The following is a 27926-nucleotide window of genomic DNA, read 5'->3' on the forward strand; positions in this document are numbered from 1 at the left end:
AGCCAGGCATGGGTGGCGCACGCCTTTAATCCCAGCCCTCGGGAGGCAGAGGTAGGAGGATCACCGTGAGTTTGAGGCCACCCTGAGACTTAATGAATTCCAAGTCAGCCTGGACTAGAGTGAGACCCTACCTGGCAAAATATATATGTGTGTGTGTATCAGTAAAAATCTGTTTTTTGTTATTGTTGTTGTTGAGGTATGGTCTCACTCTAGACCGGGCTGACCTGGAATTCACTATGGAGTTTCAGGCTGGCCTCAAACTCACAGCAATCCTCCTACCTCGGCTGGGATTAAAGGCGTGCACCACCACGCCCAGCAAAATCTGTTTTTAAAATATGTAACACAAATAGTGGCACAGAGCCAGGTATAAGGGCTGCGTGTGTTGTGTGTGTATAAAGACAAGTGCCAGACATGGTGGTGCATGCCTTTAAGAACAGCACTCAGGAGGCAGAGAGGTAAAGGCAGGAGGATGGCTGTGAGTTCGAGGCCACCCTGAGAATACATAGTGAATTCTAGGTCAGCCTGAGCTAGAGTGAGACTCTGCCTCGAAAACCCAAAAAGTCAAGGGCCTAAACTGCATGAATCAGCCAATACTTCAAGATGGCCACCAGTAAGTTTTTCTGGAAAGGGGCTCAGAGTATAGACTTCCCAGGTCCCACTCCTCCACAGAAGCACAAAAACAGCCACAGCCATTCCCTAACCACATGAGCATCGCTACGTTCCAATAAAACCATTTACAGTCAGCACGGCCCACAGACCCACGTTAGAGGACAGCAAGTCTCTTCCTGTACGTGCCCTCCAACACGTTAGAGACAGTGGCGCTGAGTGGAGAACATCTGCAGCGCAGATGGGCTGTGGGGATGGTATGGGGCGATGTCAGGTGCTAACAAGTATTTCACATGACAAAAGCCCTAGGCGGATCTCCTGGCAGGCCAGGCCGTGACAATCATCTGTATTTCCTTATTAAAGCAGAGACACCGGGGACTGGGAAGATGACTCAACAGTCAAAGACAACTGCTTACAAAGCCTGCAAGTTCAATTCCCAAGCTACCCACAAAAAGTGGCGCAAGCACCCGGCACGTATTTGCAGTGGCAAGAGAACCTAGCACGCACGCGCACACGCACAACACACACACACACACACAAATAAAAATTAAAAAAATAAAGTCAAGGCATTTGTGTTTTGTTACCCTGAGTTGAGCCATGTATAGTTCTCTAATTCTCTCTCTGCATGCATATGTGTGTAGTGCACAGGCACACGGGTGTGGCTGCCAGACACCGACAGCAGGTGTCTTCCTTGATCGCTCTCCACCTTACTGGTTGACACAGGCTTTCTCACTTGGACCCAGAGCTTGCCAATCGGGGCAGTCTAATCAAGCCAGCTGCCCCAAGGATCCCTGGTCTCTGCCTCCTGGCACTTCTGGGATGACATTTCTGCCTGACATTTCTATGGGTGCTGGGGAGCTGAACTCTGGTCTTCACACTTTGCAGCAAGTGCAATTTCCCCAGCCTCCCATACTGTAATTCTTGAAAAAAAATAAATAAATAAATAACCTTGAAGCATAAAGCAGTAACATCACAGGCAAGGTTCCTACTGAAAGCCGCAGGCATCTCAGCCTCACGTGTGGTACCTTGAGGCTGACATCCGTCCAGTAGATGTGGTTGTTGGACACGTCGAAGTCCAGTGCAGAGGCCTCCTTGACACCTGTGAGGGGGATGGCCACGTCGTTGTTGTTGGTCTCCAGGGAAATCCTGTGGATGGCGGCTCGGCTGGTGAATACCAGGAAGGCCTCAGGGACAATGCAGGTCTTCATGTCACTCAACAGCTCCAGGCCCATGGGACAGCCGCACTTGGTGGCGTGGGGCGTAAAGAAGCACAGGTGGCTGCACCCGCCGTTCCTGTCCGCACAGGGGTTGGTTCCTACAGGATGAGGGCACAGCTCTCAATATTGGCATCCCTCTGGAGGGAGGACGGTGTGCTCAATCCCACTTGTCTATGGCTTTACTTCTGCCACACACTAAGTGGGGACAAAGAGCAAGGAGGGCAAGAAAGCCCCAGATGGTGGCAACTAATCCTCCCTAGTAGGGTCAAGTGGCAGTGACAACACAGCAGGGCCCTGCCATGTGCCAGGCACCGATGCCCGGTGTCACCTGCTTTAACTCTCTGGGAGACTGGAGCTAAGCTCATCCATGTCTGTAAGGGGACAGACAGCAACAGGCGGTTAAGGAAGGTATCGTACGTCATCAGCAAGCCAAGTGCAGCCTGGCGAGAACTCAAACCCAGGCAGCCTAACTTCAGCTCCATCCAGACCAGTAACGACCAACAATGCCAGGATCTCAGCCACTCTTCCTGACCAAGCTGTTCCTTCTTGATCCTGGCCTGCTGGTGGGACTGGCTCTTGCCATCCTTCCACAAAATTCTTTGACCCACTGACACCTTTGCCAACCTCTAAAACTCAGGTTTGTCCAAGACAGCTACGGCAGTTTGAATGTAAAATGTGTGCTTGCCCCCCACCCCTCCGCCCTCCCTTAGCCTCAAGGGTTTATGATGAAGCCTTACACTTAATCCCCAACTGGTGGAGCCTTTGAGAGGTGCAGTCTTACTGGAGGTTATGTTGCTGGGGGCAGGCCTGGGGTGTTACAGCCCAGTCCCATTTGCCACAGTTTGCTTAACCTCCCTTACTTCCTCCCTGCTGCTGCAGAGATATGACTGCCCAGGTTGAAACTCACCCTTGAAACTATAACCTGATACAAATCCCTTTCCTTTCATATCCTGTTTCTGGCTTGCGGTTTTGTCACAAGAAGGTAACTTCTACAACAGCTAAAGGACCTTTTAGTTTTCCGAGGTATGGTCTCACTCTAGCCCAGACTGACCTGGAATTCACTATGTAGTCTCAGGGTGGCCTTGAACTCACGGTGATCCTCCTACCTCTGCCTCCCCAGTGCTGGGATTAAAGGTGTGTGCCACCGTGCCCGGCTCAACTTTATTATTTTTTTTTTGTTTTCAGATGTTTTTATTTAGTTATTCATATTATTTTTATTTGAGAGAGAGAAAGAGGGGGAGGGAGGGAGGGAGAATGGGCACGCCAGGGCATCCAGCCATGCAAACGAACTCCAGATATATGTGCTCTCTTGTGCATCTGGCTTACGTGGGTCCTGGGGAATCGAACCTGGGTCCTTTGGCTTTGCAGGCAAATGCCTTAACTGCTAAGCCATCTCTCCAGCACCTCCCTTTTTAAATTAAAGCAGATGGAAGCAATATGCTTGTTTATTCTGGACCAACCTGTTATCTCACTGTGACCAATGTGCTGCTAAGTGTTTTTAATTTAATATTAAGTATTTCAGCTAAAAACAGAAAATGTTTCCCCTCAATCATGAGAGAGAAAGCAAGAGCCAATTTCTCTCCTTTAAACCACAGCCTATGGAGGCAGGCTTTTCTTGTCTCTCTTTCCTTGATTAACAAACACAGGTGGGTCTGGCCTTGTCCTGTTTTCACAGGTGCCTGGTGAAATGAGGCTTGTCCATCCTGTGCTTCTTCCTCAGGACTGCAGGTCACCGTACAGCCTGCCAGTGAGGGGAGGCACAAGCCACGTGGAGGACACCCACACCGTTCGACTGCCAGACCTCTGCTCAGCCAGGCCCACGCCTGCTCCTGCAGGTTCAAGCCCAATCACCTCCTCTGCACTGACAGAGCCGGTCATCCCTCCTACCACGGCAGCCACCTAGCGGCAGCTGAGCTGACCCGAGCCACCTCACCCACACACCGTAAGCAAAGCTGCCCGCGCATTTGGGGCCCCTTCCTTCATTTCTTCATCAGGTAAAGGCTTCCTGAGTGCTCAGGACGTGCAGGCGTGGCCCTATACTCTAGGTGGACAGAGCCCTCGCCCCACAGAGCCCACCACGCTGTCCCTGTTCCTCCAGCTGGATGCTACGCTGAGTGGAACTTATTTGGAATTATCTTCAGAAAGTAAGTTATTATTTTTTTTTTAATCCTTGCTTGCAGGTAAGAAAGAGGTAGGTATATGTCAAGGTCACCACCATGCAAGAGTGGACGATAGGCACAGCCTATGCAGGGCAAGGCATACCGAGTGAGTCCTTAGGCTTGGCCACCCATTAGCCACATGGCCTTGTCTCCCTCTCCCCAGAGCCCAAGAGGCAGTGCCTGAGACTACTATACAGGTGACTGTGGGCACTGTAGCCCTTCCCAGGGCCCGGCATGCAGTTGGCACTCAGCATGTCAAATCACGGTCTCTATCCACAATCGAGTCTATATCCCTAAACAATGTACCACCCTCCCTCTCACCTGTTCTTAGCCAGATACAGTCACTGCCTCCTGTCCTGCCCATCTCCAGAGTGGGGGGCCCTGCTAGACACTTAAGTCCCAGGTCTGGACCTGTCACTTCTTCCTCAAGCCTACTGGGCCCCGCTGAGCTGTGGCCTGGGTCTTCCCCAGACTCACCAATGACCTTGGCCACATTCACAGCTTTGAGCCCCATCAGGTCGGGCAGCTGATCGATGATGACGTCCCGGACGGCTTTGACCTTGTGCACCCGCTCAATGCTGCGCCGCTGCCAGTCCGTCCAGTAGATGAAGTCCCCCAGCAGCGTGAACCCGAAAATGTGCGGCAGCTTGTCCTCTAGCAGAGTCTGCCTCTTCGTCCCGTCCACATTGATCACCTGCGGGATGGCAGAGGCAGAGGTCTGCATGGGCCTGGGCCATGCCCGTGAAAGCCATCCTGGAGGCTGCCCCAAGCCTGGGCTGCCCTAGGAAGAGAGGTTCAAGTCCCAGCAGTCTTGACTTCATCTGCACCTTGCCAGGGACAATGCCAGGTGCTACGGATCATGGGGGATTCGGGCCGAATGACCTGTTCAGCATGATGCGATACCACATGCTTGGCTGATAAAGCGGAGACAGAGCTCAGCTCAGGGGCGGCCACCACAGCCTCCTGGCTCTGGGTGTGGCTACTGTGAACAAGCAAAGCGAAGTCCTCGTCCTGACTTGCTAGTGCCCAGGTGTCTGGAGCACCAAGAGGTGGGACTCGGACCTGGTGTGGGCTCCAGAAGAGGAAGGTCTGGCACCCATTAGCAATGCCTGCTAACAGGTGTAGCCAGGGAAGGGGTGTGTTCTAAGTGAGACACACTGTCAAAGGGCAGCGACCTAGGTGAGTTTGTCCCCATAGGACCAGAACACCCGGGCAGCTTTTTGTCCAAGTCGAAGTCTGAAGACCTAAGGCACTTCCCTCCCCCCCCCCCCCCCCCCCCCGTTCACTGTGACATGTAAGGGCTAAATCCTTCCAGAAGAACCAGTACTGATTAAAAGCAACCACCATAGGGCTAGAGAGAGAAGTCCATGGTTAAAGCCATTTGCCTGTAAAGTCTAATGGCCTGGGTTAGATTCCCCAGTCCCCACGTAAAGTCTGATGGACAAAGTGGCACATGCATGTGGAGTTTGTTTGCAGGGGCACGAGGCCCTGGTGTGCCCGTACTCACATACACTCTCTCTCTCTTTCTTTCTTTCTCTCTCTGTAATAAATAAATACTTTTTACAAAACAAAGCAACCATCATAGACAAGCTTCTCTTTTCAGATGGTGGTGACCACTGAGAAGAAGCAAAACTCATCAAAGTGCCGAGAAGAAGGGACAGAGGAGTGCGCAGCACTGAGACATCTCTATCACACCCTCCAAGGTTCAAGGACTGCTGTGGAAGAGGTGGCAGACAGAATGGAAGAGCCAAAGGAAGGGCAAGAGGGCTTTGCAATACTGTCTTCCAGACACAAAGTGGCTGTGGCATTTATGACCTCACAGTGGCTGATACTACCTACACAAGAGCTATACAATACAAGGGGGGAAATGATGACATCAAAACAGAAGAGAGACTAGAGGAAAAGAAAGAAGAGAGTTAGTGAAGAGGGAATGACCAGAGAGAGGGAAAAAGGAAGGTGGTGGGAAGGGATTGTGATCATGGTATACTGTCTATATGAATGGTGGTTGCCAATAAAAAAAAAATTTTAAACAGTCACGTGTGGTGGTGGTATAAGCCTTTAACCCCAGTACTCAGGAAGCAGAGGTAAAAGGATCACTCTGAATTTGAGGCCAGCCCGATTCTACATAGTGAATGCTAGGTCAGTCTGGATTAGAGCGAGACCCTAACTCAACCCCCCCCCCCACCACCACCAAAATAAAAAGCAACCACCAGAGCTAGGGATGTGGCTTAGCAGGTAGAGTTTGCCCAGCGTACATGAGGCTGCAGGTTTGATCTACAGCAGCACAAAACCAGGCATGGTGCTGAAGGCCTGTAATCCCAGCCCTTTCGAGACAAGCGAGGAGGATCAGGAGTTCAAGGTTATCCTCAGCTAGTAAGCGAATTTAAGGCTATGCAGAGCTACATGAGACCCTGTCTCAAAGAACAATCAATAACCATCACAAAAGCCACCAGTCAAATACAAAAGATCTTCCCAAGGTAAAGGCCACAGACACCAGGGACAAGCGGGGACTCTGAGGACTCGTGACTCCATGGCAGCGGGGGGCAGCCTCCAGGCCTTGGGGGGCTCTCGGGGCAGGGTGAAACAGAGCAGTGACAAAAGGCAAGCCTCGGCTGGCTCCGGAGCCACTTTCCACTTCCTACACATGAGAAGAGCTAGAGATGTCGTTTTGCAGACCGAATGCTGAGAAAAAGATACTGGTTTTTCTAAAGTTCACCAGCCGAGGACAAAACTGCTGTGCCACCAGGCAAGAACGGGCAGTGCTGGCACTTAGTTAGGGGCCCCACCCAGCATAGTGCTTAATGTCCTTGGGTAAGTCCTTGCACCCCATGAACCTCAGTGTCTCCACCTACAGCAAAGGATCAGACCAGTCAGTAGTTAAACCACCAGAGAATATTACAAAACAGAAGCCTATGGCCAAGCCCAGCGTGGAGCCATTCTGAATGAGTCAATCAGAGCCATTCCCAGGGACTCGGAGAATAAATAGCCCAGTGCACACAGAGCTTCACCAGGAAGCCAGGTGCTTGGCTCCACCAATCCCCAGGCTGAGCGTGCGCTCGCACTCGCGCTCTCTCTCTCTCTCTCTCTCTCTCTCTCTCTCTCTCTCTGTCCATGGCTCAGGTCAGCAATGGACAGCCTTGATTCACGCAGTCTAGGGTTCACTTTTACATTTTGCCTCCATGGCAAGGATGCACACAGATGTGACATACGGGTCACCAGCTTTGGCGGAACACCTGGGAGTCTGGCCTGCCACCCTCAGCAGCACACATCAGGTAGAGCTCGCCCACCTGGGGGCTTATGGATCAGGAAGTACAGGTGGGGAGGGCTGGCGACAGGCAGGGCTCTGAGAAGCACAGGGACCCTGCTCTTCCTTAGCGGGGGACAAGTAGTGGTAGGGAAAGGAGGGAGGGAAGATGGTAGAAAGAACATAATCATCACCCAGTAAAAGAAAAGACTCAAGGTCAGAATTCTCTTTTATATATATATAAAAAAAATTATTTAGCTGGGAGTGGTGGCAGATGTCTTTAATCCAAGCACTTAGGAGGGAGAGGTAGGAGGATCACCATGAGTTTGAGGCCACCCTGAGACTACATAGTTAATTTCAGCCTAGACCAGAGTGAGACCCTACCTCGAAAAACAAAAATAAATAAAAATATTTATGTATTTGAGGGGGGAGAGAGGGAGGGAGGGAAAGAGGGAGGGAGGGAGGGAGGGAGGGAGGGAGGGAGGGAAGGAATGGGTATGCCAGGACCTCCAGCCACTGCAAACGAACTTCAGACTCATATGCCACCTTGTGCACCTTTTCATGTTCCTGTCTCTATCTCCTGAGCACTGACTGGAATTATAGGCATGTGTCACCCTGCCCTGGCGGGCTATGCTGGGGATGGAACTCAGCGCTTCATGAATGGTAGGCAATCATCCTACAGCTAAGGTCCATTCCAAGCCAGATATACTTACCAGATGCTTGTGCACTTTTTATGTCCAGCTTTAGAATTATTTTTTTTCTTGGAGGTAGGGTCTCTCTCTAGCCAAGGCAGACCTAGAATTCACTGTAGTTTCAGGGTGGCCTTGAACTTATGGCAATCCTCCTACCTGTGCCTCCCAAGTGCTGGGATTAAAGGCACGCACCACTATGCCCGGCTTATTTATCTATCTATCTATCTATCTATCTATCTATCTATCTATCTATCTATCTATCTATCTATTTGAGAGACAGAGGTAGAGGGAGAATGAGTGCACCAGGGCCTTCAGTATTTGCAAATGAACCCCAGGTTCATGCGTCACTTTGTGCATCTGGCTTTACGTGGGTACTGTTGAATCAAACCTGGGTCCTTAGGCTTTACAGGCAAGTGCCTTAACTTCTGAGCCATCTCTCCAGCTCTATGTCAGGCTTTATATGGCTGGCTGGCAAAATTTGCAAGCAAACACCTTTAACCGCTGAGCCATGGCCCCAGCGCGCCCCCTCCCAATATTCTTTAGTATAAAACTGAACTTCCAGAATGTCGAAATGAACTGAAATGAAAAGCACACTCCTGGCTCCACTCTAGGACAGTGAAAGGAGCCCACAGAGAAGCTGGGAAGGGGGCAGCCCATGGTGGATGGCAGCCACTTGTTTTCTTTGCTCTCTCTGCCTTTGTTTCCTCTCCCTGGCTGTTCTAAGGCAATGTGGGGGGGGGGGGGCGACGACTGGAGCTCTCCTGAGCCAGTCAGGCAGTGGGACTGGGATCTCTGGGCTGGCCCAGCAGCAGGGCCTCCCTGGGGACTAAAGAACCACACCCCACGTCACTCCTTAGCTCACAGATTACAGACCACCCGCCAACCTGGCAAAGCATGAAGCCTGCAGTGAGAAGCTCTTGGCTGTACAGGGATAGGAATTATCCCATAGTGGCCTCTCCCCACACCCCCCCCACACAATGGACTTATTGCTTTTTAATGTTTTTGAGGTGCTTGGGATCCACCCCCAAACCTTACACTCTGAATACTAAGAAGGTATACCTTCAGCTTCTCACCCTTACCCTGTCCACTATAACACATCTAGAAAATTTGCTCAGCTAGTCCTGGGCTTTCCCAGACTCTGGAGCATGGGGAGGGACTGTCAGTGGCTCAAGTCAGCAGTCTCCACCTTGCCTGGGGACAGCCACATCCAAGAATCCCTTACCCAAGCAAGGACTGGCTTTAAGTGTGAGGTGATAGGGTAGAGAGGACGTGGCCATCTAACTCCTGAGAGGGCACTGAGCCACAGCCAAGCTCAGGAAGACCCAGACCCATGCTGGGGCACCCACAAATGCTGGGGCCAGGAAAGGACGGAGGAGACCGGATTTCTGGAACAGGACTTGGCAGCTCTGCACAGGATAGAAAGCATGGCTAGCTTTGGGCTGAGGAGATGGCTTACTGGGTACAGTGCCATGCAAGCACATGAGTTTGGATCCCCAGAATACATGTAAAAATGCCAAGTGTCAAGCTAGGTGTGGTGGGGCACACCTTTAATCCCAGCACTAGGGAGGATGAGGTGAGAGGATTGCTATGAGTTCAAGGCCAGCCTGGAGCTATACAGTGAATTCCAGGTCAGCCTGAGCTAGAGTGAGACCCTACCTTGAAAAAACAAAACACAAACAAACAAAATGTTGAGGGGACAGATCTGGGAAGAAGGCTCACTGGCTAAAGGCACTTGCTTGAGGTCTCCGATGGCCACATAAAGTGGTGCAAGGGCTGGAGAGATGGCTTAGCAGTTAAACGCTTGCCTGTGAATATGCTCATTCTCTCTTTTTCTCTTTCTCTCCATATATCTGTCTCTTTCTCTCTCTCTGTCTGTCGCCCTCAAATAAATAAATAAAATAAACAAAAATATTTGTTTAAAAAAAGTGGTGCAAGCATCTGGCATTGAGTTGAGGAAGCAATAAGTCCTGGTACATGATCACATACACACACACATACGCTCAAGCACATGCAGATAAGTGATTTTTAAATTTTATTTATTTTATTTTTTAATTTATTTGCAAGCGCAGAGAGAGAAGAAAGACTGAGAGAATGGGTGCTCCACAGCCTCCAGCCGCTGCAAACAAACCCCAAACGCATGCACCTCTTTGTGCATCTGGCTTTACTGGGTACTGAGGAATCAACCCTGGGTTGTTAGGCTTTGCAGGCAAGTGCTTTAACACCTAAGCCATCTCTTCAGCACAGTTTTTTGTTTTGTTTTGTTTTTTAATAAATGTCAGGGTGGGAGGGGTGGGAAAAGGCTCAGTGGTTAAAGAGGCTTGCTTGCAAAGCCTGACAACCCAGGTTCAATTTCTAACGCCCACATAAGCCAGACGAACACACTGAAAGCTACTTTTTTGGTGTGTGTATGATGTGCATGAATGTTCCTGTGGGTGTGGGCAAGTGTGTGCCACAGGATGCATGAGGAAATGAGAAGACAAGTTGGGGTGTTGGCCCTCACTTCACACCTCATTTTGAAGCAAGGTCTCTCATTTGCTTCTAAGAGATTCTCCTGTCTCTGCCTCCTTTTGATTGGTGGGGGTTCGAGGTAGGGTCTCACTCTAGCCCAGACTGACCTGGAATTCACTCTGTAGTCTCAGGGTGGCCTCGAAATCATGGATATCTTCCCTCCTCTACCTCCTGAGTGCTGGGATTAAAGGTGTGCGCCACCACGCCTGGCTTCTTTTTCTTTTCTTTTTATCTTTTTTTTTTTTTTAAAGGAAATAACATAATTTATAGGGAACTCTACCAGCAAATGGTTCTAAAGGCAGCTCCTTGAGTTTTCATGGGAAGGATAATCTCTTAACCCCATTCCAAGCTCCTGCCCCCCCATTGTAAGGTAGTATCTAAAATCCCAAAATATAGACGCAATGATATTCTCTCACTGCTGACCTCCCCTGAAAACTGCCTGACTCTGATTTCCCCCAGGGCACACGAGGATTTTGAGCAGATGCAAATGAACTCAGATGCATGCTCCACTTTGTGCATCTGGCTTTACATGATACTGGGGAACTGAACCCAGATTGTTAGGCTTTGCAGACAAGCACCTTAACTGGTGAGCCATCTCTTCAGACCCCTAGCTGCTTTCTGAGCGGATGAGCCTCCACCCCAACCTGCCACGTGGGTGTGACTTACCTCGATTTTGTCTGTCTTGGCATCCCCCCAGTACAGCTTGCCCTCCTGCATGTCCAGGGCCAGCCCATTGGGCCATCCAAGGGAGGTGTTCACCAGGATGCGCCGCTCCCGCCCATCTAGGTTGGCACACTCGATTTTGGGGTTCTCACCCCAATCTGTCCAGTACATGAGGCTGAAGAAGAAGCAAATGGCCATGACTGTCTGTCCTGTCTTGCTGTACCCCAGTTCTGAGGGCCAAGCCTCTCCTGACTTACCCACCCTTAGAAGCACTTGGTATAAACCAACTGAGCATGTACACAGGTTAGCATATGGCCTAGGGATCCTAGGGAACCCCACACCATGGGCAGCACTGAGGGGCCTGGACTCCCAGGGGCTGTAAGCTTGGCTCTCTTCTCACAGGTCAAGCTACAGCAGCCATGCTCTTGAGGATCCAGCACTAGAGAACTGAGTACTGGGGGGAAGGGGAGAGCCTCCTCACAGTGCGGCGGGGCTCCCACGTGTCAAGAGTGGGTGACTTGTTCTTATCCCAACAACAACTGGATCCTGAAGGGGTGGTGGGCCAGGCCACATGAGGCCAGGCCATAGACTCAACTCTCACCACCTCTAATCAACTCTGCACCCTCCCCCCCCGCCCGACTCTGCCTTGTGTCTGAAACACTCTTCCCTGGACCTTGGTGTTGTCATGCCACACTGCCTATCCCATCTCCCCAGATCCTCTGGATCAAAGAGGATCATAGGCTAGGAGAAGTCTTGATGTCTGTCCCCCACCCCATTCTACAGGTAAGGACACTGAAGCCCACAGGGCAGTGACTAAACCAAGTCCAGTGGCGAGAGCTAGGAGAAGGTCAGGAGCTTCTTGATCTCAAGGCTAAGTTCCTGTCACCCGAGCTGACCACCAGCCTCTTTGCCTCCAAAGTGTCAAGGACCCCGCTGCTCCTCCTGGGGGACACCCCATTCTTCAGCTACCACCATGGAACAGTGTTCTACCTGCTGCTGGGCCCCAGCCCGTCCCATAACCCTCCATCCCAGCTGCTGTCCCCTGAGGCCTTGCCTGGCCTACACACATGGTGACCCCTCAGATTGACCCCAAAGCCCCAGAGCAAGCTGTGCACAGGCCTGGGGCAAGGTAAGGAGCGCAAGTGCCGCAGACAGGCAAGCTGTCTGCCTAGTACCATTGCCTGTGGGCATCCAGGTGAGTTATGCCACCCACTTTATAGAGTACACCTGTCAAGCATTCTAGCTCCCCAGACAGCCCAGGATGCCCCCCTCCACTCACTGGTAATTTCTCTGTTTCACAGAATACTGAATGCAAAGTTGGAACCAGGAGGCTGGGTCCAATCTACAATCTGCCACCTGCCAGCTATGTGACCTTGGGGTGTCCCTTAACATCTCTGATCTTCAGAGCCTTCCAGTGCACAACAGTGTCTGCCTACATAGGGTGTGCTTAGAAGAGGCTGCTGGGCTGCAGGAGCAGACAGCACTGTCCCCAGTGACTACCTATCCTAGAAAAACCTCTATGCAACTGTCCACTCCACAAGTGATGAGGAAACAGCCCACAGTAAGCCACAGCATGCCCAGGTCTCCAGGGCTTTCGTTTCATGTGGAGGTCAGAGGACAAGTTCAGGTGTCAGTTCGGGCCTTCCACCTTGACTGAGGAAGGGTCTCTCATTTGCCACGGAGTTTGCCAATAGAGTCTCCTGTCTCTGCCTCCCTTCTTGCTGTCCATGCACTGGCATGTTAAAATGCAGGAGCTACGATGTTGGGCTTTTCATGGGCTCTCAGGATCCGAACCCCGGTCCTCACACTTGCACAGCAAGTGCTTTGCTCACTGAGCCATCTCCTCATGCCTCTCTGGGGATTTTTCTTTTCTTTTCTTTTTTCCAAGGTAGGGTCTTGCTCTAGCCCAGGCTGATCTAGAATTCACTATGCCATCTCAGACTGGCCTCGAACTCATGGTGATCTGCCTACCTCTACCTCCCAAGTGCTGGGATTAAAGGTGTGTGCCACCACGCCTGGCTCTCTCTCTCTGGGGCTTTCTAACCCTTCAAAGCCCAGTATGAGGATGTCAGCATCCACAGGACTGGGGCTGGAGAAATGCCAGTTTTCAGATCCACGGAACCTACTGACTCAACTCTCTCCCTGTTAACAAGCTTTGGGGCAAGACAGGATCCATCTCAAAGCACCCCATGGCACTGGCCTTACCCCATCACAGGGTGCAATACAATGGCCCGGGGCTCGTCCAGGTCCTCAGACACCAGGATCTTGCGAGAGGTGCCATTGAGGCGCGTCACCTCAATGCGGTTGGTGCCCGTGTCAGTCCAGTAGAGGTTACGAGCCACCCAGTCCACCGCAATGCCATCAGGGTCATTGATCTCGGTGTTGACCAACGTCTGTGCCCCCGACCCATCCAGGTACGCTCTGCGGATGGCTCGGACCTCGTCGTCTGTCCAGTACACGTAGCCCTCCAGGGGGTCGTAGTCAATGGCGATGGCATGCCGGATTCCCTCCACCTGCAGCACAATGTCTGTGAAGTCTGGCGTGTCCAGGGAGATTCTCCGTAGGTCTGTCCGCCGGGCTAGCAGCAGCACCTCCTCAGCCCCTGAGGAGACAGAACAGTGGGGTCAGAGGTCAGAGGTCAGAGGCCAGCAGCTGTGGCAAGTTTAAGAGCCTGGGCTTGTGATAAGTACAGCCACGGCAATACTCAGACATGTCCCCGAGTTTTAGCTTGTGGCTGCCCTCCGCATAGGAGCTCTGTGTGTTTGCAATTGTTTCCTTGTTTTATAGAAGACAGAACTGAAAGACAGAGAGGTTACGTGACCAGCTGAAAGCCACACAGCCAAGCCATTTGACTTCCACCTGTGAAAGCTAACCCTAGTTACCGCCTCGTCCCCTGCAAACTCCCCTCCTAACCTCAAGCCTGCCTTATCCACAAGTCCCGCTGGAAGCATGGGACTGTTCACCCTCCCTGGCTCTATCCAAATGCCATTTCCGACATGAAGTCCTTCTCCTCCCCCAGCGTCAGGCCCTACTGTTACCCAGGGACAGGGAAGAGATGCTTCGGTCTTGCTCTGCCATTCAGCTTCCAGAAAGAGCCATAAGTGACCATCAAACGAGCAAACCTCCTTATTCAGCCCTGACATTCCTGGAGCTCTGGGATAGATAGAGGTTGCCTGGCTGGGCACTTTCTATTGCACACATGTAATATAAAATGTAAGGCTCATGTCAGATGCACAAAGTGATGCATGTATCTGGAGTTCATTTGCAATGACCAGAGAACCTGATGCATCCATGTTCTGTCTTCCTCTCTCCCTCTCTCCCTCTCTCTCTCTCTGTCTCTCTCTCTCTCTCTCCTTGCCAATAAATATATAAGGGCTGGAGAGATGGCTTAGTGGTTAAGGTGCTTGCCTACAAAGTCTAAGGACCCAGATTCAATTCCCCAGTACTCACGTAAGACAGATGCACAAGGTAGCACATCCATCTGGAGTTCACTTGCAGTGGCTAGAGGCCCATTCTCTCATTCTCATTCATATATACACATATATGTATATGTGTTTATTTATTTAAATATTTTTATTTATTTATTTGCACGCAGAGAGAGGGTGCTGAAAGAGAATGGGTACAGCCAGGTGGGAGGGCCTCCCTGAGGCTCTGGAGTAGTCTTGAGAATGGCTACAGTCAGGGAATTGTGGAGGGTAGGCAAGGACCACATTTCTAATACATTTCTGAATCACACCACAAAAATCCCAGCCCTAGCCACCAGGGTGTTCCCTGTAGAGCAGAGGCTGGAGGCTCAATGTCTGTAAGGCTGAGCCTGTCACAATGAGGGTGGATGGAGTTCAGTGCAACGTTGGGGTAATGAAGAAGAGGACAGCCTGACCCTACCCCCGGAACATTAACTGGATGGACCTGAACTGGCGCCGGCCATAGAGGGAGGCTTGGGTGATTCCAGTAACAAGTCATGGCATCTTGTCCAGCTGAGGCAGGATCTCAAGGCACGGACTCAATTCCTGAAAGTCTTCTTGGCGCCAGGCACATGTACCAAACCCAACCACCAATGTGGCCTGAGCACCTGTGAGCAGTGAAGATGATGTAAACTCCAGGCCTCTTTGGCTGAGGCCTAGGGCCTTGGGTGAGTAGGGTGTTGGGGACACTGGCTGCTAGGGTCATTCTAAATCTCTGCCCCAGTAGTTAGCAAGTGCCAGGCCCCCAGGCCCTTCCCAGAATCCTGTCCTCATCCACTCTGGCTTCTTGGTGGGGCTCAGACCTCTGCATTTTGGCTTGGAGTCAAGGGGCTACAAGAATCTCTTTTTAAAGCCCTGGTGTGACTTCCCACATGTTCCAAACCCCAAGGACTGAGTTAAAACCACACTTTAAGAGCTGGAAGGATGGCTTAGCGGTTAAGGCGTTTGTCTGTGAAGCCAAAGGATCCAGGTTCGATTCCTGAGGACCCACGTAATCCAGATGCACAAGAGGCACATGCATTTGGAGTTCGATTGCAGTGGATAGAGGCATTGACATGCCATTCTCTATCTGTTTCTCTTCTGTCTCTGTCTCCTCTCTCTCTCTCTTTCTGCTTGCAAATAAATAAATAAATAAATAACTTAAAAAAAAAAAACATACCTTAAGAGCAAATGCTAGAACCTTGGGGAGATAGCTCAGTTGGTAAAGTGTGAGGACCCAAGTTCAGTTCCCAGAACCCATGTAAAACAGTCGGGTAAGGCAGGGCCATGCATTTAATCCCAGCACTCAGCAGGCTGAGGTTAAGAGGATCGCTGTGAGTTCAAGCCCACCCTGAGACTATATAGTGAGTTCTAGGTCAGCCTGGGGTGGAGCAAGACCCTACCTCGAAAAACAGTAACAACAACAACAAAGGCGAACCCATCCCTCCCTAAGGATTTACAGTTACGGGTTAACTAGAGGGGAGGGTCCAACAACCTTATATCCCTTCAGAGGACCTAGAGGCAGTTCGTGGGTACTGGAGGACGGGGGAGGATCCCTGGGGTTTACTGGCCAGCCAGTGTAACCTAATTAGCAAGTCCCAGACCAATGAGAAAATCTCAAAAAGGTGGACAGTGTCTGAGGAAAAACACCCAAGATCATCCTCTGGCCTCCACAAGCATGCACACATGCACGCACACATGTATGTGCACATACACACACACACAATAGAGCCAATGCTGGGATACAAGATTGAGGTTAAAAAAAAAAAAAAAGACAGCCTATCCTCCCAAACAACAGTCTGGTATATAGCAGAGTGGCCGCCTTACTCTGTCCAGGCCCTCCCTGCTGCATTATCAATATCCCCTGGAAGATGCAAAGAGCGCCTTGTGCAGACTCAGTGACCCCAAAACGCCACTGACCTTGACAGAGATGCCTCCCAATGCTGCCAGGGTCAGAACATGACTCCCTCTCACAGAGCTACTATTCGCTCTGTGTCCTAATATATGGTCTATTTTAGGGAATGAGCCATGTGCTGCTGAACAGAATGTGTGTTCTGTAGCATTTAGATGAAATGTCCTGTATATATCTGTTAGGTCCATTTTTCTATGACCTCATTTAATCCAGATGCCTCTCTGTTTTTTGCCGGGATGAGCTGTCAATTGATGAGAGTGGGGTGTTCAAGTCACCCACTACCACTGTGTTTGGTGTTATCTGTGACCTTAGTTCTAATAGCGTTTGTGTGATAAAGTGGGGATCCCCCATGTCAGGGGCATATATGTTTAGGATTGTAATGTCCTTCTGTTGGAGTGTGCCTTTAATCAATATAAAGTGACCTTCCTTATCTTTCCTAACTAATGTTGGTCTGAAGTCTACCTTGTTAGATATTAGGATAACAAACCCTGCTTGTTTTCTAGGCCCATTTGCTTGAAACACCATTTTCCAACCTTTCACCCTAATATAGTGTCCATCCTTTCTACAAAGGTAAGTTTCTTTTTTTTTTAAATTAATTATTTATTTATTTGAGAGCGACAGACACAGAGAGAAAGACAGATAGAGGGGGAGAGAGAGAATGGGCGCGCCAGGGCTTCCAGCCTCTGCAAACGAACTCCAGACGCGTGCGCCCCCTTGTGCATCTGGCTAACGTGGGACCTGGGGAACCAAGCCTCGAACCGGGGTCCTTAGGCTTCACAGGCAAGCGCTTAACCGCTAAGCCATCTCTCCAGCCCAAGTTTCTTAAAGACGATAAACTGAAGGATCCTGCTTTGTAACCCAGTCTGCAAGCCTATTTCTTTTGGTTGGGGCATTGAGGCCATTGGTATTAATAGTTGTTATTAAAAGGTGTATATTTATTTTTGCCGTTTTTTCTTGTTTTGTAGTTCTTCCAGTTTTACCTTTGCTCTCTTGTATTAACTAGTATTTGAGTACTGTTTGTTTTTTCCAGGTTCCTTATATGTGTGCTTTTCTTTCTCTTCAGCATGGAGGATTCTTTCAAGTATGTTCTGTAGAGCTGGTTTTGTCTTCAAATACTTCTTTAGTCTGCTTTTGTCTGTCCTTATTTCTCCGTCTATTTGAACGGATAGCTTTGCAGGATAAAGTTATCTTTCAGAACTTGGCATACATCACTCCAGGCCCTTCTGGCTTTGAAAGTTTTTGTTGAGTATCTGCTGTAATCCTGATGGGCTTGCCTTTGTATGTGACTTGATTTTTTGAAGTGCTTTCAATATATTTTGTTTTGTATATTTGGTAGTTTAATTATAATATGATGAGGAGAGATTCTTTCCAGGTTTTGCCTGTTTGGTGTTCTTAAGGCTTCCTGTATCTGCATTGGCACCTCTTTCCCAATTTAGGGGAAGTTTTCTTCTATGATTTTGTTGAAAACACCTACTATGCCTTTGGAGTGAAATTCTTCTTCTACTATACCCTGAATTCTTATGTTTGATCTTTTCATAGTGTCCCAAATATCTTGAAATTCCCATTCATACTTTTCCTTTCTCTTTGTTGGACTGTATTAGATCTGCCACCTGGTCTTCTAGTTTAGATATTCTGTCCTCTCCTTCATCCATTCTACTGGTGAGATTTTCTATAGTGTTTGATTGTTTTCCATTTGCTAGTAATTCTGAGTGGTTTTTCTTTATTATTTCTATTTCCTTATTCATGTCTTAGATTGACTTCCTTATTCCATTAAATTGGTCTCCTGTGTTTTCTTTGATTCCCTCTTTGGTTTGTTTGAGCATATTTATAATCATTGTTTTGAAATCTTTCTCAAGCATTTCCTCTAAATCAGTCTCACTGAAGGTCATTTTTGATGGATTAATACTTTTTGGTGGATTTATATTGTCTTGAATTTTTGTGTTTCTTGTAGTACAAGGTAGAGACTTTTGCATCTTGGATTAATTTAATGCTTGGGTTTTCTAATTATCTGCAATATTATTAGATGTATCAATCAATCTGACATTATATATCTTTAGGGTAGGAGCTTAAGGTGCTAGGTGTGGCTCTTAAAACTTTCAGAGAAACCACAAAAGTGACCCTAGGTATTGGGTTTGCCTGCTTTAAGAGCATTTAAGTAGGCTGAGTGGAACAAAATATAGGCAAATTCTAAAATTTAATAAACAATAAACACATTCAATGAAAAACAGCACAGAGTAAGCAAAAGTAGGTATTACGACAAGCAGATCCTCTAACACAGTCACAGTCACAGTCCCTAAGGATGTGAGTTGCCCCACACCCTTAATCCTGTCAATTGGGAAGCTGAGATTTCTGGTCTGTAGAGGGTTACAAGGTCAGCTTGTAACTAAGTGAAACCCTTCCCCACTGAACAACAGAAGAGGAGACAAAGACACTATAAATCAGGAAGCAACAAATAACAAGCCCAAAATATAGCTTATTTAAGAATGGAAAATCCAGCCATCCATCAGATTTAACATATAGTTTACCCTGACATGGAAGATGCAATCAGCACTTCCAATTCAAGCCTATATACAAGGCTCTTGTTGGCAGGTACTGACCTGTTGTAATCGGAGTTACTTTTTGGGATGGCTTTGGTCTTGGCTATGCTGCACGCCCACCTGGGTCCCTCTATGCTGCACTGTGGGCTCAGGTAGGCTGGCTGGGTCGGTGGGTCGCTGCTCTGATCGCCTGTGCCGCGTGCTGTGTAGGTGAGCTCCCTTGCCCAGGTCTCTGGTGCTTGCTGGCACTCACGCTGGCGGTGGGGAGAGGGGAGGCTGTGGATTGTGGCTGAAGTTCTGCCACTGGTCCTCGCAATCCCCTTCCTCACATGCCACTCCACTGGTTCCTGCCAACCTGCCTTCACATTTCTTGGGTTTGTGAGGAGGCTGGTGTGAGTGGAAAATCTCCTCACCTGCCTTTTCCTGCAGCCATGCGGACCTGGTGCTGCTGCTGCTGGAGCCGCTTCTGCCTGCCTGGATCTCTCTTACTGTTGATATTTTCTTACACTCCTCACTTTTTAGTAGAATATATTTTGCTAGGTTTTTTTTCTTTCTTTTTCTTCCCTAGGCTGCTTTGGTGTGATTCCCAGGCCACTATCTTCCCTTCCAGCCATTATTGGTTTCAGGGACCCACACAACCATGAATGTCTGGGCTAGAGATCACCTTTAGCCTCCTGCCCCCCAACGTCCCCCACCGTGACCTTAAAGCAGCTCAAGACAGGCAGTGGCCTGAAGCCTCCTTGCACCCTGGCCCCCAGGCCAACTGCCCAAACTACTTGGCATCTGTCATGCCCAGCCAAGCTGTAGACCTCAAACAAAAGATGGCATCCTGCACCCATGCTGGCTTCTTCCACAAGCTACCCAGGGACATGTAGTGTTTAAGTCAGGGTGTCCTCCTGGCACCTGCTCCAAGCCCAAATTCATGATGCAATTCCTCCACTAGAGGGCGAAAACATGACAGCAACAATTTCCTACCCAGGGCCGGGGAAACTGAGGCCAAGAGCAACCTTGTAAAGAGTCCCAAGTGCCCAGTTGCACCTGAGGCCTCTGATTCAAACTCAGGCTGACTGAGGAGAGGAATACTGAAGTTCCGCGCATGTCCTCCTCTGGGCTCCATTCCCAAAATGCTCTGCTGACATCTGACCTGTCCTTCAAGGTCGAGGTCACACACCACCTCCTGCTCTTCTAAGAAGCCGGTCCTGGGAATAGTGGCGCACGCCTTTAATCCCAGCACCTGGGAGGCAGAGGTAGGAGGATCTCTCTGAGTTGACTACATAGTGAATTCCAGGTCAGCCTGGGCTTGCGCAAGACTCTTACCTCAAAGGAAATAAATGAATGAAGCTGGTCTTGTAGCCCTGGCCTCCGTGAACATGCCCACACTGCCCCAGTGCACCCCTGGGTGTCACCACGCAGGCTTTTGGGGGATCCTGGCACATACATGCACTTTCACACTGTTCCCTGAACAGGGGCCAAACCTGCCTGTGGAGAGGCAGCTCTGCGTCCCAGGACACCTAGGCAGAACTTGAGACAAAGCCTGACTGGCTCAGCTCTGCTGTGTGACCTTAGGCAGGACCTTGGTTCTCTTTGCGCTTATTTCCCCATCATGGTGAAGAATCAGCCAGGCCCGAAGGTGCTGGGGCCCCATCTGGCTCTGACTCCCAAGGCACCATAAACGGGCTATCATGAGGCTTAGCCAACAGGACGAGGGAGAGGCAGCTGCTCGTGGACCCCCAGGGCAAGGCCAGAAGGAAACCCTGTCCAAGGACCCAAGGGGCACCTGCAGAAGTCTCCAGAGAGGCCGCTGCGGGATCCTGTGCCTGGGATGGGGCCTCTTGGTCAGACAAGGGTATATGCTGACAGCCACCTGGACAGTGCTTCCACACGAAGTGCGGTACCCCACTGAAAACTGCTCTCAATCCCAAAACAGCCGAGCCTAGCTTGTTGTCCCTATTCCTACGATCCTCCTACCACAATCACCCAAAACAGCACAATCTTCACCCAGGTATGACCATGCCCTATGGTACGGGTAAGGAACCCGATGCAAAGACAGGCCAAGCTCCCGGCCGGACCTGAGATGACAATAACATTCCTCAATTCATCTGAGGAGCAGGTCCCACAGGAGACCTGTTTTCTCACTGACCATCTGGCCAGATTGATCATGCCACTGGTATCTATGGGCACTTTAGCCAAGCTTCAGACCAGCTGCAGAACATCAGGAATGGGCAAAGAAGATTTATGAGTTGTCCCCTCATGTCCCTGGGGTCACAGGCCAGAGACCTTAAGTGACTGATCCCAACAAAGAACACACAAACTCAAATTTTAGCTGGCACCACAGAGCACAGCTGGGGGACAGGATAGTTCACTGAAGGGTAGGTGTGGGGGCTTGGGGATTGCCCTCAGGCTCAAAAACCTGTTGCCACATAGCAGATCCCAGCAGAGGGTCCCCAAGGACCTAGCCCTCTGAGAGCCAAGTCAACTCAAAGCCTTAGGCACACCCAGCAACAGGTACCCCTCTCATTCCCCCTCAGAATGACTGGTAGACAACTAAGTTGAGTCTTCATGACTGTAGTAGGAATTCACTGCTGATGTGGTTATTAACTATTGAAAGATAGAGAGGAAGCCAGGCATGGTGGCGCACGCCTTTAATCCCAGCACTCAGGAGGCAGGGAGGATCGCCATGAGTTCAAGGCCACCCTGAGACTACATAGTGAATCCCACGTCAGCCTGGGCCAGAGTGAGACCCTACCTCGAAAAACCAAAGGGAAGAAAAAAAAAAAGATAGAGGGGAGTTATCTCTGACACCCCATGGCTGCATGGCTTTTGAGGGTTTTTGTTGTTGTTGTTTTGGTTTTTTGTTTTAGTTTTTCCAAGAAAAGTACAGACAGTGAGACACAGCGCAGCCTGCCAGCCCAAAGGTCTGAGGGCTGTGCCTGGCACGTAGTCCTGGCGCTGGTGATGGAAGGCCAGCAGGGGGCAGTTGCAGAGAGAGCACCCCCAGCCAGGCATCTACCCACAGCTGTCCTCCAAGAAGGGTCTCTAGTAGCAAAGTCCAAGCAGGAGCCTTGGCCGTAGGGCTACAGGCCTGGGTGGGAGTGGCAGGAGATGACAGTACTGGCTACAATCAGAAGAGGCCCATCTCCTGCCTGGGCCCAGCAGAGTTAAGTAGGTTTCAATTAAGCACCAGAATAGCAAACTGCCTGGCCAAATGATTTCTTTGAGGTTGTTTCAACAAATAGTCTGTCCTGTAACTTTACAATATTGCCTGGGAGGGCTGGAGAGATGGCTTAGCAGTTAGGGTGCTTGCCTCTGCACAGCCAAACGACCAGGGTTCAATTCCCCAGTACCCACATAAAGCCAGACGCACAGTGGCGCACGCATCTGAGTTTGTTTGCAGTGGCCGGAGGCCCTAGCAGGCCGTTTCTCTCAGTATCTCTCCCTCCTTCCCTCCCTCCCATCTCCCTCCTTACAAATGAATAAATAATTTTTTTTTTAAAAAAATGTTGCCTGGGAAAGTGAAACCTTTGCATCTGGGGCTTTTCCTGCAGCCTCTAGGGAAGGGCCCTGGTTTCGTGCCTCTTCCCTGCGTGCACGCACAGCCCAGGAGGGCAGCATTCCTACAAGACCCAGGATCATGCACAGGGCACATCCTTTACGCCCCAAACCACCAGCTTAAACAAGAGACATGTAATAGGTCGGGAGCAGAGAAATGAAGAGTCAAGGTACAGCAAGGCCAGTTCCAAAGGCCCTTGGGAGGGTCCTTCCTGCCTCTTCCAGCTCCTGGTGTTGCCGGAAATACTCAGCGTTCTTTGGCTTGTGGCCACACCGCTCGGATCTCTGCCTCTAGCTTCACACAGGCAACTCACCCACGTGTCTCTGCATCCCTCCTCATAGCAGGACATCAGCCTTGTGGACACAGGACCCACGCTGCTCCAGGGTATGTCAACTTCATCTGATTACCTCTGCAAAGCCCTGGGCTTCCAAACTAGGTCACACACAGGTACCGGGGTCAGCAGCTTCGGGGCAGAGACCAAGGTGAGGACCAGGCAGGTGCAGGCAGGGAACTCCAGGCAAAAAACATAGCTGGAGAAGGATGCACTGGCCAGCAACAGCCAGGCTGCTTTGCAGCAGGGGGGAACAGAAGAGGCAGAGTGTGATCAGAGCTCAGAGGCGTACGCCTTCACCACAGGGTGTAAGCTGTCCCCGGTCATGCTCTGCGCTGAGGACCCAATGTGTGCAGGACCCAGGACAGCTGTGAGCTCAGCCTGTCTTCCAGGAAGCCCTAAGCAAATAGCACACTGTGTGCAGCAGAAGCAGACACAGACAGACAGACGTCCCCACCTCCCCCAGAGGAGGAAGGAAATATGCTCAAAGGTCCACAGGGCTGATCTGGGTCAGTTGCTACCCTGCTTTAGAGCGGTCCAATGAGGTTGACAAAAATGGGCCAGAGAGTATTTTTAGAGTGGCAGACCATAATGGCCCATGTGAGACCTTGGCATTGTAGTAGGGAAGGGGCCTATCACAGACGATGAGGAAATGAACATGGCATACTGACACCTGAGCTTCTTAGCAATCCCATGTGGCACAAAGCATAAATCTTCTAACTTCTTTTTTTTTTAATTTTATTTTATTTTTTTTTGGTTTTTCGAGGTAGGGTCTCACTCTTGTCCAGGCTGACCTGGAATTCACTATGGAGTCTCAGGGTGGCCTTGAACTCACGGCAATCCTCCTACCTCTGCCTCTCGAGTGCTGGGACTAACTTCTTTTTTGTTGTTGTTGTTTTTTTCCTATTATGAGGGTCTTTTATTTCAATTTTTTTTTAAAATATTTATTTATTTGAGAGAGACAGACACAGAGAGAAAGACAGATAGAGGGAGAGAGAGAGAATGGGCGTGCCAGGGCTTCCAGCCTCTGCAAACGAACTCCAGACGCGTGCGCCCCCTTGTGCATCTGGCTAACGTGGGACCTGGGGAACCGAGCCTCGAACCGGGGTCTGTAGGCTTCACAGGCAAGCGCTTAACCGCTAAGCCATCTCTCCAGCCCTATTTCAATTTTTTATTAACAACATCTATAATTGTAAACAACATCCCATGGTAATCCCTCCTTCCCCCCACTTTCCCCTTTGAAACTCCATTCTCCATCATATCCCCTCCCCCTCTCAATCAGTCTTTTTTTCTTTCTTGATGTCATGACCTTTTCCTCCTACTATCATGGTCTTGTGTTAATGTCAGGCACTGTGAGGTCATGGATATCCAGGCCATTTTGTGTCTGGAGGAGCATGTTGTAAGGAGTCCTACCCTTCCTTTGGCTCTTACATTCTTTCTGCCACCTCTTCCACAATGAACCCTAAGCCTTGAAAGGTGTGATAAGATATTTCAGTGCTGAGAACTCCTCTGTCCTCTGTCTGACCTCCCTGGCCAACAACTCACTGGAAGGTATCCCAAGCCTGGCACTGAAAATTTTCTAGTAACAATCTATGAGTCCTGAGGGTTCCATTGTCCAAAAAAGTAGGTTTCCATATAACTTATTTATATCCTCCTAGATTTTTTTTTTTTTTTTTTGGTTTTTCGAGGTAGGGTCTCACTCTGGTCCAGGCTGACCTGGAATTAACTCTGTAGTCTCAGGGTAGCCTTGAACTCATGGCGATCCTCCTACCTCTGCCTCCCAAGTGCTGGGATTAAAGGCGTGCGCCACCACGCCCTGCTCCTCCTTCTTCTAACTTCTTTCTCAGCCTGTGAGAAAGCATACACCGCCCTGAGCCCTCAGGCTGCACAGAAACCTGAGGTAAGTCCCATGGCCCATGACTAGGAGTGCCAACCCTTGCTGGCTGGGTGGGGCTAGAGAGATGGCGTAACAGTTAAGGCGCTTGCCTACAAAGCCAAGGGACCCAGGTTCGATTCCCCAGGACCCACGTAAGTCAAATGCTTAAGATAGTGCATGTGTCTGGAGTTCATCTGCAGCAGCTGAAGGGCCTAGCAACACATTCCCTCTCTATCTGCCTCTTTCTCTCAAATAAACAAACAAATGCATTTTTAAAAAAGAAGGCTGTGTGAAGCTGGCAGTGTTACTCAGGAAAACAGCCCCTTGCCTGGCACATTTAGGCCCTAGATCCAATCCCCAGCACTGAAAAGAAAAAGAAAAATTTAAAAACATGTGATTTGTGTGGGAGAAAGTGAATGACACCAGCAGGGAAAGGACAGGCTCTACAGAGGAACCATGAACAAATTGCCAGAAGAAAAAGTATAGTCAGCCAGATGAAAGAGTGCATGCTTACAATCCCAGCGCTCAGTAGGCTGAGGCAGGAGGATTGTAAGGAGGCCAGACCAGGTCCCCTAAGAAATTCCAGGACTGGACTACATAGCCAGACCCTTTGTCAAAGGAACAAACAAAATCAAACATAAACGGAAGGTAGAAACACAGTCCAGCCGGGCGTGGTGGCGCACGCCTTTAATCCCAGCACTGGGAGGCAGGCGCAGGAGGATCGCTGTGAGTGCTGAAGAAAGAGAAGAACAGGGCAGCAGGAAAGACGAGGCCAAAGAATGCCCTGGAAGCTCCAAACTGCGATCTAGTGACCACACTGATCTCCGCCTGAGCCCCAGAGGACATGACTTGCTGCCCACCTCACATCTAGGAATTAGCCATGATGGGACCAAGATGGGAAAAGAGGTCTTTCATGCAAGCGAACCAAGCCACCCCAGGCATGGCCACATGACATCAACATAGATGTGACCTCATCCCCACCCATTCCACAGCCAGAGAGAACAGCCCCACCCTCCCACATGGCGCCCACCACACTCCCAAGGTCACAGGCGGCCCTCAAAAGGCCCGGCTCCTCCTGGATACTCCGCGAAGCCTGAGAGGCATCTGTGACCGCCACAGACTCCCACAACTCTGCACTGCTGACTTCTTCCTGAAGGAAAGCTGAGATCCAGCCCCTCTCTGTACCCCTGATGCCTGCCTTGCTCTGTTCCCGGCTTCAGGGTTTCTTCCTCGGGTGTGCCCGTAGCCAGCTTGCCCACCGCCCAGTTTCTTGAGCTGTGTGACAGCGCAGGCCTCCATCTACGCGGCAGTCTTGAAGACCATAAACAGCCTGGCCACACAGCTTCCCATCTGGCTGGCAGCCAGATTCTTTTTGTATTTTAGCAATTGATTAAGTTTCTCCACCACCTCCCTGGGGTAAGTGGTTAGGCAAATGTGGAGACCGCAGCCCAGCACCTTGGCCCAGGAAACCACACCAAGTGACCGCAGGGTCACAAGGCACAGAGGAAGTGGGCAAGCCCATCATGGGCTCTGACTGCAACCTGAGACCCAAGCAGCTGTCCACCCTCAGGGCCAACCCTGCGGAGCCCAGCAAACACGTGCAGGAAGGCCCACCAGGAATGGCCTAGCATACATCCGGCCCAAGTTCTAGACCGTGTGTACAACTCGTTTTGTTTTTTTGTTTTTTTTCCACTCTCTCTTGAGGTAGGGTCTCATTCTAGTCCAGCTAGTGCTCCAAACTTCACTCTGGGTGCTGAGATCCTAGGTGTGAGACACCACACCTAGCTCCACTTCTTAAATGAGTCACTCATTGCCCAAGAGCACAGGATGACCAGACAGGGGCAAGTCAGGGCCAGCACTGGACCCTCCTGAAGGCTGGTGCTTTCTTCTGACTCCAGGTGCCAGCCCCTCACTGGGTCCTCAACTACCTGCGTCTGTTCTCCACGCCACACACCACGGCACTCAGGCTACCGGGCAGCTGCATGCTCCCTCGCAGGCAGGACTGTCCAGTGGTCAGCACACACACTTCAAATCAGACAGCCCCATTTCCTCGCTGAGTGATCTTGAACAACTTGCCCTGTTTCCGACGGTTAGGACTCAAAAGGACACAGCCTCCAGAAAGGCTGGGGCGATGCTACGACATCAGCGGTCATCTCTGCTTCCCAGGTGTGGAAATGCGGCCAGTGGCTTGACTCCTGTCACCACACCCTCCCACCACCTCAAAAGGGAAGCCACCAGAAATCCTTTACCTAAGTTGCTTTTGCCACAGTGATGAGAAAAATCGTTAATACTCACACCATTTCAGGGATGAGACTGTCTTCCAGAAAGCCAGGCTCTCTGAGCCCGAGCACCTATCAGCAGTCAGTCACATGCTGCCCCTGTCTCTCCTGAAGCCGGCTATGGATTGATGCATGGCTGTGCCCACTACACTGGGAAACTCTGCAGGAAGGTGCCCCACGCAGAGTGGGCAGCGGGTAAGCCGGGGCGCCCAAACCCAAATCCCAGCTGCACGTGTGAGATGTTCTCACCACTGTATGTGGGTCCCCCACAGTCCCAGCGAGGAGTAAATAAGGGCTCAGAGCTGTGCGCAGTGCAGCAGCTCTTATACCAGGACAGTCCTTTACTGCCACTGTTCAGAACCCCAGTGGCTGGCCAGAGGCCATACAATCTACCATGATGAACCACATGAAACGCCATCGTCTACCAGCAGCTCACATGGCTCAAACACTCAAGAGCACAGAACTTTTCAGTGTAAACTTAGCTGTGGATGACGGGGCACACCTGTGATCCTGGTACTTGGGAGGTGGAAGCAGGGGAAGGTCACCACAAATTAAGAGGCCAACCTACTCTACACAGAAACGCTCTGCCTTGGGGCTGGAGAGAGACGGCTTGGTGGTGAAGGCACTTGCCGGCAAAGCCGAAGGATCTGGGTTTGATTCCCCAGTACCTATGTGAAGCCAGATGCACAAGGTGGTGTGTGTGTCTGGAGTTCATTTGCAAGTGGCTAAAGGCTCTGGTGCACCCATTCTCTCTCTCTCTCTCATATACACACATACATACATACGTAATATATACACACACACATATACATTAACAGATTGAAAAAATACTCTGACTTGACAAATCATTAAATATAAAAAGTACATAATAAATAAAACACAAAGTTCAAAGGAGGGATCTCATTTGAA

At 50.3% G+C, this 27926-nt stretch overlaps 1 protein-coding gene across 1 annotated transcript in view; it reads right to left on the minus strand.

Moving 5' to 3' along the window:
* Window positions 1–27926, minus strand: part of Lrp5 (LDL receptor related protein 5) — a 144141-nt gene that overhangs the window by 40715 nt on the left and 75500 nt on the right. The window contains exons 6-9 of the mRNA XM_045151411.1: window positions 13295–13691; window positions 11093–11264; window positions 4460–4676; window positions 1632–1921 (exon numbers count right to left, since the gene is read on the minus strand). Of these exons, the coding sequence (XP_045007346.1) occupies window positions 1632–1921; window positions 4460–4676; window positions 11093–11264; window positions 13295–13691 (1076 nt within the window). The remainder of the gene's footprint in view (window positions 1–1631; window positions 1922–4459; window positions 4677–11092; window positions 11265–13294; window positions 13692–27926) is intronic.

The sequence above is a fragment of the Jaculus jaculus genome, chromosome 1 (genome assembly GCF_020740685.1).
Source record: "Jaculus jaculus isolate mJacJac1 chromosome 1, mJacJac1.mat.Y.cur, whole genome shotgun sequence".
Classification (NCBI taxonomy): domain Eukaryota; kingdom Metazoa; phylum Chordata; class Mammalia; order Rodentia; family Dipodidae; genus Jaculus; species Jaculus jaculus.